Consider the following 13,678-nt stretch of genomic DNA (forward strand, 5'->3'; position numbering starts at 1 on the left):
TCCGCAACTACACGATCAAGTGGACTCGGTGAGTTAATTATTATAATTTTTTAACCCCTCCATCTCTATTTTACTTTGCATTCTGTATTCAGAATGCTATTATTTTCCCTTATAACCATGTTATAAGGGAAAATAATACAGATCGGGTCCCCAGCCCGATCGTCACCTAGCAACCATGCGTGAAAATCGCACCGCATCCGCACTTGCTTGCGGATGCTTGCGATTTTCACGCGGCTTCATTCACTTCTATGGGGCCTGCGTTGCGTGAAAAAACGCAGAATATAGAACATGCTGCGATTTTCACGCAACGCACAAGTGATGCCTGAAAATCACAGCTCATGTGCACAACCCCATAGAAATGAATGGGTCAGGATTCAGTGCGGGTGCAATGCGTTCAACTCACGCATTGCACCCGTGCGGAATACTCGCCCGTGTGAAAGGGGCCTTAGAGATGCCAACAGCCTCCATGCACTTGGGAAATGCCTAGTATATACCAGAAATATATTTTGGACCACAATATCCTTGACATATTTTAGATTTGTCAGATACATAGTGGAGACATATATCTATTTTCTAACACCTTGCTCTAGATACGGAAGCACAGAGATTTAAGGATATCCAGTACTTTTATACTGCACGGATCACCTAAAAACAAAGCAGAAAGCCTTGTGTACAGAACGTACAATGCCCCTTTTGTTCTAGCAGTTGTAATCGCAGTTAGAAATAGCTGTATGAAATTGAAAACAGATAACCCTTTTACACATGGGGAAAGCTCAATTGATACAGTACCTTGTTTTTATCTGTTTTTTTTTAGTTTTGTTTTTCTCAGCTTTTTTTGTGCAAACCACCAAGATACATTTTTATATGATAGAAACCAACAGAAGAAAAACAATGATAAATAACAATGCATGGCTTTGTAAAGATGTGCATGTATAAAAAATGTTTCGGACAACAAATACATAGCAAGAATGTATTCTGCCCCACATGGTTGTACCCTCCATTTATACTCAGTGCCAGAAGCTTAATTTTACCAAAGTAAATTAGAGAGCTACATGTCCTATAAAGAATGGACTTAAAAATATACACAATCTGTATGTTTAAAGGGAACCTGTCACCTTTCTCCTATGCGTCTCTTTCTCCTATGCTGTAGCGCTGGCCAATCACAGGCTATGAGCTGAGCGCTGCGATTGGTCAGCGCTACAGCATAGGAGAAAGAGACGCCGGCAGGTTCCCCTGGGTGGAGCCTAACTATGAAGATACCGGAGGCTATACCGGGCGAACGGAGCGGCGCCCGGGGATAACAGTAAGTGCAGGGGATCCTGGGCGCCGCTCTACACGTCTGTATAGTCAGTTTAGAGGTTTTATTCTGGTGAAAGGTCCTCTTTAAGGCTGGATTCAGGTGGACTTTTTCGAGTTCCCTCCTCAAAACAGGGATGTATCTGGACGTCTGTAAGGCATCCGAGTGAATTAATTTTTTCCGGGCCCATCGATTTATGTGTGACCAAGAGGTGGAGCTGTTGCACAGAAGGCATCATTGAGTCCTCATATTCATGATCTCCCGGTTCTCCCTGTTTCCCTGACACTGATTACTATGGGATAAAATGTGTCTATCAGTGGAAGGTGGTGGGGAAAAGGTTTCCACCTATTAATGTATCTGAGTAGATGTGTTCCCTTTAAATTGCCAGATTATTTGTAAATTTACTACAGTTACAATCTATTCCCTAGCCACACTTTTGAAATTGCTAGCGTACTGGGTGATAACTTTATAAATGAGACCTTTTATCTATGACCAGGATAAATAAATAAAAAAGTAATACTGATACCCCTCCAATTCTGTTGCGGACACTTTCAAAAACTCAACTTTATGGTCCCTCTGAGGCCATTAACTTATATAGCTATTGATACAGAATAAAGTTGTCTTTGGCATATTTAGGTCTTGCCGTTCATAAGTATGCATGAGTGCTCTTAAAATTTTCATAGGTGTTTTTTAGTTAGCATTGCACCAGGTTTGTCTATGCCTTAATAACACCAGATGAGATGGATTTAATGACTATGTGAAGACAGAATGTGTAACAGCTGGAGTAACATGGCAATAAAACATAGATTTGCACATCAATCCAGAAATAACAAACAGCAGATAAAGTTGTATAATTAATGTTTGATTTTTTTTTTTTCTCCTTTGTTCCTTAGATGCAGCATCTGGATCTGGAGAAGGTGGTAAGTTGAGTTTCTAAATTCCAAATTGTATGTACCGTATTTTAATAGATTAAGAAATTATCCAAGTTATTTGTTTATTCCTTGTATGTTTCTATCTAAACAAAAGTAACATATTTTCAATTGATTAACTTTTTCTACAGTGGCCTCTTTGTCATATTTCACTGAGTGTCACGTGACCTGTGACATCAGCTTCTTTGCCCGCTCTGGTGACGTTCCATGCACCAGCCTAGGGCTCTAGGGCTGCACGAGGGAGCAGTCCTGAAGTCTGATCTGTGGGTTGTGCTTGCTGGAGGGACAAGCTACGCCCCTGTGCACGGATCATCACTACTGATGTCTGCAGGATCCATCCTTAGCTGAGAGCTGTTAGGCATGTCCAGGCCATTCAGAAGGCATCCTCATGGAGACTTGCTTACCAGCTACCAGTGTATATGGGTCATAGGAACATCAGCACTGAGGTCCGAAGAGGGGATGGCACTGATCGGCGAAAAGCCACACCCCTGCGCGTTACCGGAGACAGATTGGTTTAGAATTAGCTTTTTCAGCCCAATAAGCAGAAGAGAATTTCCAGTCACAGTGAAAGCTAACAGTGTGGAGGGTGGTTTACTGACTGGAACAGGTTAAATACTCTGCCTGTATATGCAGTAAATGGCCAGGAGAGTAACCAAAAGAATGCCTGTGTGAGGTCAGTGACTACTGGGAAGATGGATCTGTCAGCAAGAAGAACCAAGACAGGGCAGGGGGAGGGGAAAGGCAGTCTTAGCTGACACCCTCAAATATTCATGAGAAGAATGTTGTTACACTCCCCTCGGCTCTGCAACTGTATGTAAACAATGGGGCCACAGCAGTACTAGATATGTGTGTAGGTAGGATTTTTCTTTTGCTAGACCTCACTTTTCCTGACCATAAGGTTGGCAGAGTGCCATTTTTTTCTGTAACTTGGACAACCCCTTTAAAGAACAGCTCAGGCAAAGATGGCACCCCCCATAATTATGTTCATGAAATAGAATAAATAAATCTGCAATAAGACAATTAAAACAGATAAAATCATGATAGTCACAAAAATTGTTGCAGTTTTACTCTACTAAAGGGTAACATTAATCTGGTATTACATAGTTACATCAGCTGAAAAAAGACATACGTCCATCAATTTCATCCAAGGGATGGGTGGGGGATGTAAATTAAGGGAAGAGGAGTGAGAGATCAGAATTCTACCCAATTTCATAAGTACTGATGTCTTTTTTTAAAAGTCAACTGTTCCTGCTGTGGCCACCTCCTCAGGTAGACTATTCCACAGATTGATATTCTGTTGTGGTGGTGGCTCACTCCCTATTACCTATGGTATGGTGCTATCAACCCAAATGAGAGGACACCCTGCCTCTCCAAAAAGAGAGATGACTAAAGTAAGTATGTGTTGGGCGAGCACTCTAACATCAGGCTAACACAAATCACACATTTATTGCATAAAATACATAAAACAATATATAACAATATACCCAATATAAAATCAATATAAAACAAATGGTCGCAATAGGGGACATTTCAAATGCGCCACCATAAATATCTGTGTTGTGATGTGGATCTCTTTACCATACATGCGCATGTAATACTCTTTGTTTCATATGCGACACCTGCTGAGGTATCTCCAGTTGCATGGCCATGCAGACATTTCCATAAAGGAATCGAAAAACTGGATTTTGAGTTTACATGCAAGAGACGCCAGACCCGAATGAAACCGAAGTATCGCAAGTGTGTTCCCGCGAGTTTTCGACAATACAGATCTCGCTGGAAGTCTCCCGCTGCGCTCGCCCCTCGTCAAGTCAGCGGAGACACCACGGATAATCCCTGTAGGAAGGAGGTAAGCGGCTGAATAGCCGACAACGTCATCTAAAAGTCGTAATAAAGTCTTATATGACTATTCATGATAGTTTCAATACTATCATTCTTCGGACTATATTAGAACTTATCCGAAAGTAATATCAATACCTCCACTATCTGCGACTATCCTGCGACACAATACCAATCCCTCAGGTGTTGCATATGAAACAAAGAGTATTACATGCGGATGTATGGTAAAGAGATCAACATCACAACACGGATATTTATGGTGGCGCATTTGAATTGTCCCCTATTGCGACCATTTGTTTTATATTGATTTTATATTGGGTATATTGTTATATATTGTTTTATGTATTTTATGCAATAAATGTGTGATTTGTGTTAGCCTGATGTTAGAGTGCTCGCCCAACACATACTTACTTTAGTCATCTCTCTTTTTGGAGAGGCAGGGTGTCCTCTGGAGACTGAACTTTTTCTTTGTACAGGACATTTATACTGAATATTTGTATATGTTAATCATGACCCCCAGATGGCCCTACTCAGGACTAAGTAAAGTTAGATCTTTTAATCTTTCCTCATAACTAGGACGCTCCATGTTCCCTTATCAGGTTAGTTGCTCTTCTTTGTACATTTTCTAACTTCAGGGCATCCTTTTTTATGAATTGTTGCCCAGAACTAAATTGCATATTCCAAATGAGGCCACACAAAAGTGTTGTAACATGGCAATGTTATGTCCCTGTCCTGAGATTCGTGCCTCTTTTAATAGATGACCAGTCATGGATTAATTATCATTTTCCTCTCCTGCAAGTCCATTTCAGTGGTGGATTAAGTGCACCATGGGCCCTGACCTGTTCTTAAAACATGGGCTCCTGACCAAATCTATTAGTCAGTTCACTACTTGGACTTTTTCATACAGTGAAATGCAAACATCACAAAACCATGGAAAAATGCAATGTTTTTGTTCAGAATTGCTGGCATTTGCTGTGATCCCACAGTAATAAGGAGTATAAACTGCGATCTGAGTGCACCTTCCCCATTCAGACCAGTAAACAATCCGCTCAGGTGCTGGACAGATTTATTTTATAAAGATATTATGTACCACTGAGGGTGACAGGGAAAGAACCTACCAAGAAAAAAAACAGCTGCAGGAAGGGATATGGCATATCTGCCATGTCTGACACCAAGAATGAAAATAGGCAGGAATCGCAAGCTGGCAACTGCAGTGATGACAAGCTTGATAGGCAGCTGCCAGCAATAGAGGACAATGTCACTGTCAAAACTTGAAGAAGAGAGACAACAGGAGTCAGGCCCCTTCACCCCATTACCTTCATTAAAAAGCAATGTCAAGGAAAATAGTCTCCCATACCAATCTACTTTCCAGTGGGCCTTCTACACACGTGAGCAGGCACTTGACTAGTTGCTATGGTTAAATCCTACACCATTTCTTTCAATTGAATTAAATAAACCTTAAGGCCCCTTTCACACGGGCGTCACGTTTTGGCTCCGGAGGCGTCCCGGGTGCAATGCGGCAAACCCGCGCAAATAGGTACCCGATTGCAGTCAGTTTGGACTGTGATTGCGTTCCGTTCAGTTTTTTTCGTGCGGGTGCAATGCGTTTTGCACGCGCCTGATAAAAAAACCCAGACCCGAACTTCTTCACTGAAGTTCAGGTTTGGGTTCAAGGTTGTGTAGATTGTATTATTTTCCCTTATAACATGGTTATAAAGGGAAAATAATAGCATTCTTAATACAGAATGCATAGTACAATAGGGCTGGAGGGGTTATAAAAAAATAAAAATTTAACTCGCCTTAATCCACTTGTTCGCGCAGCCGACATCTCTTCTGTCTTCTTCTTTGAGGAATAGGACCTTTGATGATGTCACTGCGCTCATCACATGGTCCATCACATGATCCATCACCGTGGTGATGGATCATGGGACGGACCATGTGATGACTGCAGTGACGTCACCACAGGTCCTTTTCCTGTGCACAGCATAGATGAAGACAAAAGAGAAGCCGGGCTGCGTGATCAAGTGGTTTAAGGCGAGTTAAAAAAAATATATTTTTTTTTTTAACCCCTCCAGCCCTATTGTACTATGCATTCTGTATTCAGAATGCTATTATTTTCCCTTATAACCATGTTATAAGGGAAAATAATAATGATCGGGTCCCCATCCCGATCGTCTCCTAGCAACCGTGCGTGAAAATCGCACTGCATCCGCACTTGCTTGCGGATGCTTGCGATTTTCACGCAGCCCCATTCACTTCTATGGGCCCTGCGTTGTGTGGAAAACGCACAAAGAGGAGCATGCTGCGATTTTCACGCAACGCACAAGTGATGCGTGAAAATCACCGCTCATGTGCACAGCCCCATTGGAGTGAATGAGTCCGGATTCAGTGCGGGTGCAATGCGTTCACCTCACGCATCGCACCCGCACGGAAATCTCGCCCGTGTGAAAGGGGCCTAACCTAAAGGGGGTGGACATTGACCCAGGTGACCCCTCTCTAACTATCATAGCTACCAGCTTTATAGGGAATTTCTGGTAAAGGCAGTTTAAGTGGTAAAATACCTTTGGTGAATAGTCGACTGACAGACAGTTAAGGGTAAGAGCTCCTTTACAGGTAGCAGGTGATAGAAAGTGTTGTCGGGGGTTATTCATCAGACACCTTACCTATTATGCTTTGATCTGCTCTTGGATCACTTCCATCCGTCTCCATACAGCATTAAAATGTATGGGCTCCGGTGAGTCAAAGTCTCTGCACCACTGCTACAATCTAGATGGTGTACAGGTAAACATTGAAGAGGATACCGCACTCATACAATCACCGCAGTCCCTTCAAATAACTGATTGGCAGGGGTGCCAGAAATCACACCCCCACCGATCTGATATTGATTACTTATCCTGAGGCTAGCTCATCAATTTAATAGCACTGCACAACCCCTTTAATGTGCAGTTTGGGTGACATGACAGTATTTTACCAGCCTTAGAAGCAGCTTATTGACATTGTATGCTGTTATTTAGTTTATGATCTACAAGGACACCCAAGTTCTTCTCTACAAGGGACCCTCCCAGTGTTACTCCCTCTAGTGCATATGATGCAAGTAGATTATTTGTACCCAGATGCATATCTTTACATTTATCTATACGGAATTTCCTTTGCTAAGTGGATGCCCAATCACTCAGAGTGTCCAAGTTAGTTTGCAAAAGATAGATACAGTGCTATTAATCCCATCTTCTATATAATTAATGAATAAGTTAAATAATACAGGGCCCAACACTGAACCTTGGGGTACACCACTTATAACCCGGGACCATTCTGAATAGGGATTATTGACCACACCTTTCTGGACAGGATCAATCAGCCAGTTTTCTGTCTAATTACAAACTATACTTTCTAAACTTATAGATTTTAATTGACCTATTAAGCATCTACTATCCCATCCTGAGGATAAACCAGTGTTTAATTTCATTAATTCATTTAATTTAACCAGTATGGGGCCCATTGTAAGTTACTGTGAAGCCCTAATGAAATAAATGAATAAAAACTTCTCCAAAGTTACAGCGTTCACACTGACGTAGAAAGGATTTTTGTGCTGGCTTAGTCAAGCAAATTATTAATCAACAAAATGAGTTTCTCCACAATTAGTGATATTGAATAAACACTCTCTAAATCAAATGTACAAACATAGTCCCGACAGCACAGCTTGAACTCCTTGAAATAGTCATGATTGGCGTTTTCCCCTTCAGCTTAATCTGTGCTGGTAAGTACGAAAAACTTGACATTTAGCTCCTCTAATAATACCATGAAATAAAGGAGTCGGGGACTTTAAAAAAGCAGATGCCTTTAAGTTTGAAAAATGCTCCCTGTGGTGTCCCATGACAAGCAGATTTAGCACAGTGTCAGAGTTAATATACACCATGAGTGTTTGATCCTCATGTTTTAAAGTCCACAATAAATCACACACCATAAATCAATTGGCTTGCTATCCTCCCTTGGGCAGCTCATCTTATAAGGGCAACTGTCTACCTCACCAGTAGCCACTTTTCCAATTATAATTCATAAAGGTTAAAAGTGTAAAGGAAGTAGGAGTCACGTTGTCTCAAGGTATAATAAACATTTGATTTAAAAATTGGCAATAACAGATAAAATAAAAAAAAATGCGGCACAATCCGTTTGACCGGTTGTAAGTGCTGCCTGATCTATTTATTCCATTGGACACAAGGTCAGTTTTGGCCTTGAACATTTGATCACAATGTACACCCTCTAAGATGTTCTTCTCTACCCAATAAACATACTGTATGTCAATAGAAATTTCCCATTGATGTCTGTGAATAAAATTTGTACTAACATCATATTTTGTTGTCAAGCGGTCAATTATATAGAAATTATTGGCACTAGCGTTTTTTGCGCAATGATTTTGTTGCTGTTTTGGAGGAAGGACACGGCTCCTTTCACAGGATCCTACTACATTATAATGATTTATAAAGCTATATGTCTCTGTCCGACCTTGCATCTACTGAATTGTACTGACTTAATGCCATCAGTATTATTCAGTAGATGCAAGGTCGGGCAGAGACACAGAACATTATAAATCATAATGCTGTGCTGTCCTGTGAAAGGAGCAGTGTCCATAATGGGAAATCATGCTCCCACTCCCACGCTCATGTGAAATTAGTCTCTTCTCCCCTCCCAGCACAATGCACTAAATAAATACAATGACTACAGCTTGGCTACAGTTTCTTCAGGAAGCCTGAGGTAGTCTCAGACACTCCCCTCTACAACATACAGGTTTGCTGTAACAGCGGCTGCAGTCCTCCACTTTTCCCCTGCTTACTGCCGCAGTCCTGGGCGCCGTGATCAGCGGTAATCTGCTGCCAGTGTTTCCTTTCAGCCCTGGCCACGGCATGCTTGTTGCTTGTTTCCTACAGCATTTCCTTAAGGGCCAGCGTGCGTAACTTCCTGTGCATTATGGGTTGGATCATGTGACCTCACTGACCAATCCTAGCCCTCCTGCACATATATACCGTAAGTGGCTCAGCCTCCTTCCCAGATGCCTCAGTTTCAAGGTCCTTGTGTCCTGTTAAGGTTCCTGATATCTGCTTGTGTTCCTGTGTTCCTGACTCGTACTTGTATTCCTGGACTCTGCTACCTGCTTGATCCATGCCTGCTTGCCTTGACTCTCTTGTTGCCAACCCAGATTGCCTGACCTGTACTTGTGCTGCCTGCCCTGTTGTCTGTTTGACTTCGCCTCTGCCTCATCCTTTGGTCCTGCACTGTTGCTCCTGGTTACGACTGCTGACAATGCCTGTGCCTCTGGTACCTTGCTTAGGTACCTCCTGGTCTGCCTGGACCAGCTGCCTCGTGTGTTAATCCTCCTCAAGAGGTAGCTACCTGGGGTTCCCCTCGGGAAAGTCTATCCCCACCATCAGGGGTACTGTGAAAATCGAGGGGTTCACTTAGACAACGCCCTTAGAGGCGGTAGGACACATGACCTTCGCATTCTGTAGGTATATGTTAGTTAAAGGAATTATCTCAGGCTAAAATATTTACCTATCCGGAGGTTTGGATAGGTCATCCGGCACCCCCACTTTCAGCTGTTTAAAGAGGCTGTGATGCTCTGATATGCAATGCAGCCTCTTCCTAGGTCAATGAAATCAGGTTCATTGGTCACATGAACTATATGCATTTCAGTCCCATTCAAGTGAATGGATCTGCAATACCAAGCACAGCTGTGGTACAGTGCTGTGCTTGGTATGCTGTATGGAAGCTGCAGTGCTCGTCCTAGCTCTGCAACCCAGCTGACCCAAACAGCTGATCAGTAGGGGTTTCAGGAGTCAGGCGCCCACTGATGTTATATGAATGACCTATCCTGAGGATACGTCTTCAGTGTTGTACTCCTAGAAAACCCCTTTAATTTTGAGATATGTGTGTGTCGATGGTTGCTGATGTGCTTTCCGGTATACTTCATATTATGATAGCACAGCAGATAAACACTGGCTGAGATGATTGTTTAGGAGGCATTTGATTTCCTACAAACATTGTTTAAGAGGATTTTGTCAGAACTCAATTTGCTGCTTCATCGTCTTCTTGGCCACTTTCAGTTGTTGAGGCAGAAAGTAAACATTACATATAAACGTGTGGGATTAGATAAATGATGGCTGGCAAAGACTACCATAAATCCTAATAGAAATCAGAATGTATTGATCATTGGCACAGATCCACAGCAATCTGCTACGGACCAATAGCGTCCACTGCTTCATGCTCATATATTACTGAAAGCACTTGTCTTTTACTTGTCAACAAAGCTTAGATGAGTTACATTGGTGTAAGGTATGATGTGATTTATGACCGCAGTTGCCTACCAGCTCTTGTTTTTTGTGATATATTGTGTACAGGAGTTGTGTTTTATATGTAATAGATGGAGAAATGCTCAAATTGGAGACAGCCCAAAGTATAGAATCATGTCTTGTGTTAAGGGCATAATTGGTTTATCTACCAAAATAATATTGCACTAGTATGGGAGATTCAAATGTAATTATCTACCCATTTAACATATACTGCCATGTTAGCAAATTGTCACCTGGATTACTTGATTAAATCTAAAGCCCATTATCTCCATAAAATAATGAGATTCTGAGTGATACATTAAATTCATAAGGCTGATGTATATAAAACTGAATATTAATATAGTGTGCCCACTAATAACATAGATACCATCAGAGACCTTTTACTTCTTGGTGGTTTGGCACACCATTGCAAGAACACGGGTTATCCAAATACGATTACTACCAAGGTTCATCCCCCTTTAACGGCAATATAGTCTGGCGCAACTGGATCAGAGGACAGCACATGGTGTCATATCTGAAATTCTTTCCCCTAATCAAAGAGATTTGTTTCAGATTTTCTGTGGCTCAATTCTGCATGGAATAACAGTTTGAATGGGGTGGATTTGGGTCTTGTGCATCAACCTTTCTGAATGTAATTATGTCTCAAGAGTCATGTCACCATGATGTCATGCCTAGAACAAGACAGCTTGATTACGGTACATAAGTGGTCTTTACAGTCCTGAAGTTTTAACCCTATCAGGCATTTTGAAATTTCTATATTTTCAGATGATACTAATCTTTACAACGTAATGAATAAAGAGGATGATAATATTACAGAGAGATTGCATTGCAGAGAGATTTGGGGAACCTGGAGGCAAGGGAGAAGAAATGTAAGGTCATGCACTTGGATAGAAGAAACAAAACCTAAAATGATGTACTAAATAATAAAATATTAAGTAAAACTACCACTGAAAAATAATTTGAGATATTGGTGAACAGTAAACTTTATCAACCGTTGCCTGGAGGCTGCTGCCAAGGCAAATAAAATGATGGGATGCATGAAAAGAGGCATAAATGCTCAAGACTAGAACATAATTTTGCCTCTATACAAATTACTATTCAGAGAGTAGATGGAGTATTATGTAAAATTATGGGCACCTTTGTATAGGAAGAACATTGTTGAACTACAGCGGGTGCAGAGAAGGGTGACCAAGGTAATTAAGTGAATGTAAGATTTGTAGTACCAAGACAGGTTATCAAACTTCGGTTTGTTTACACTGGAAAAAGGCATCTTTGGGGAGATCTAGTTATGATGTAGAAATGTATGGATGGACAACAGAGTTCTTGCGGATAATCTTGTTATGCCTGGAAACAGGACAAGGTCTAGAACGAAGATTTCAGTATCAGCATAGATGGGGATCTTTACTGTAAGAACAGTGTTTGTTTTTTTGCCTTGCTCTTGATCAGTGCTATGGGATTATAGTTTGGACTTGTGTCTTTTCTCAAACTTACCAACTATGTATTTTTGGTTGTATGAATGAAGAAGTCTATGCTCGAATAGTTTTGACATATTTTCATGCTAGCATGGTAGTAAATATGTAACACAGTGGGTGTGAACCCACTATGTCACAGAATGGATTTAGCTTTGGGTTACTCCTATTTGTGGAGTGGCCCCCCTAGTCGTCACCATTTCACCCCTATACAGGAATCTGGTCTTCATTTCAGGTGAAGCACCAGGCCCCCACCTCTTGGAGTAGTCTCCACTGAATGATAGCTGACCTAGGCATGTTGAAAGACGGATGCCAGGCAACAAGGGGACAGGTGAAATCGTAGTAAGTTGACAGGCAGAGTTTGTTCAATCTGGAAGACAGGTCTTGGTAAGGGCAGGTTGCACAGATTCAGTACATCCAACAGGCAGAAGTCAAAGCAGGTGGAACAGGTACGACTTGATAAACAGGCATAGTGTCAGGCATGCAAGATCAGTCAACAGAATGCACCTTTTCTGGACTAGAATAGCTAGAGACCTTTTTGCTAATGTACTTTCCCATAGGGGCAAGTGCCATAAATAACCTAGTGAAGGCCACCATTTTCTGTCGACCATTTAGGTTGTGCACTCACCGGCCCCCTAAGAGTTGGGGAGAGCACACGCTCTTCAGGTGCAGAGAATAGCAGGCAGGATGTAGGGAGGCCAGAAGATTCCTACCACAGGCAGAACTACACACATTTATTTTACAGAACTCACAGGGATGGAGGAGGAATGCCACAGGCAGCTGGAAGTACAGCAGTGCGGGAGGGCTGAGTATTTGGCTGTTGTGTCTGTGGGCACGGAATACTGACATCACAGTATGCTTGCTGCAAACCTCTGAGATTCAGCAAAATTAATGCCACGGCACATTTAAAGGGTTTCTGTCACCCCACAAAACTCATTTTTTTTTTTTGGGATAGTTAGATTCCTTATAGGGCGATATAGGAGAATATAATAGTCTTACTTACTTTCATGCGGCCGATTCTTTATAAAACAAAGTTTTATAATATGTAAATGAGGGCTCTACCAGCAAGTAGGGCGTCTACTTGCTGGTAGCCGCAGCAGCAATCCGCCCCCTCGCCGTGTTGATTGACAGGGCCAGCCGTGATCTCCTCCTCCGGCCGGCCCTGTCAGTAATTCAAAAATCGCGCGCCTCTGGTCATTCGGCGCAGGCGCTCTGAGATGAGGAGGCTCGTCTCCTCAGCACTCCCTCAGTGCGCCTGCGCCGATGACGTCTTCTCTTTCGGTGATGTCATCGGTGCAGGCGCATTGAGGAGACGAGCCTCCTCATCTCAGAGCGCCTGCGCCGAATGACCAGAGGCGCGCGATTTTTGAATTACTGACAGGGCCGGCCGGAGGAGGAGATCCCGGCTGGCCCTGTCAATCAACACGGCGAGGGGGCGGATTGCTGCTGCGGCTACCAGCAAGTAGACGCCCTACTTGCTGGTAGAGCCCTCATTTACATATTATAAAACTTCGTTTTATAAAGAATCGGCCGCATGAAAGTAAGTAAGACTATTATATTCTCCTATATCGCCCTATAAGGAATCTAACTATCCAAAAAAAAAAATATTTGTTTTGTGGGGTGACAGAAACCCTTTAAACTATTTCAGAAGACAATAAGATACCAATCTATTACTGGTTAGGCTCTGTTTACTCCAAAATCTTTCAAACTATACGTTAAACAATAACCACTGAGTTCCAACAAAAATATTGTGTTACGCAATATTTTGTGGAATACACTTGACCTGAAAAGTACAGTTGGCTATGA

The 13,678-nt window shown here is 42.1% G+C and overlaps 1 protein-coding gene across 1 annotated transcript in view; it reads left to right on the forward strand.

Moving 5' to 3' along the window:
- TMEFF1 (transmembrane protein with EGF like and two follistatin like domains 1) overlaps positions 1-13,678 on the forward strand; it is a 275,685-nt gene that overhangs the window by 174,076 nt on the left and 87,931 nt on the right. Inside the window, exon 4 of the mRNA XM_040433077.1 lies at positions 2,191-2,217. Coding sequence (XP_040289011.1) covers positions 2,191-2,217 — 27 coding nt within the window. The remainder of the gene's footprint in view (positions 1-2,190; positions 2,218-13,678) is intronic.

The sequence above is a fragment of the Bufo bufo genome, chromosome 5, assembly GCF_905171765.1.
Source record: "Bufo bufo chromosome 5, aBufBuf1.1, whole genome shotgun sequence".
Lineage (NCBI taxonomy): Eukaryota > Metazoa > Chordata > Amphibia > Anura > Bufonidae > Bufo > Bufo bufo.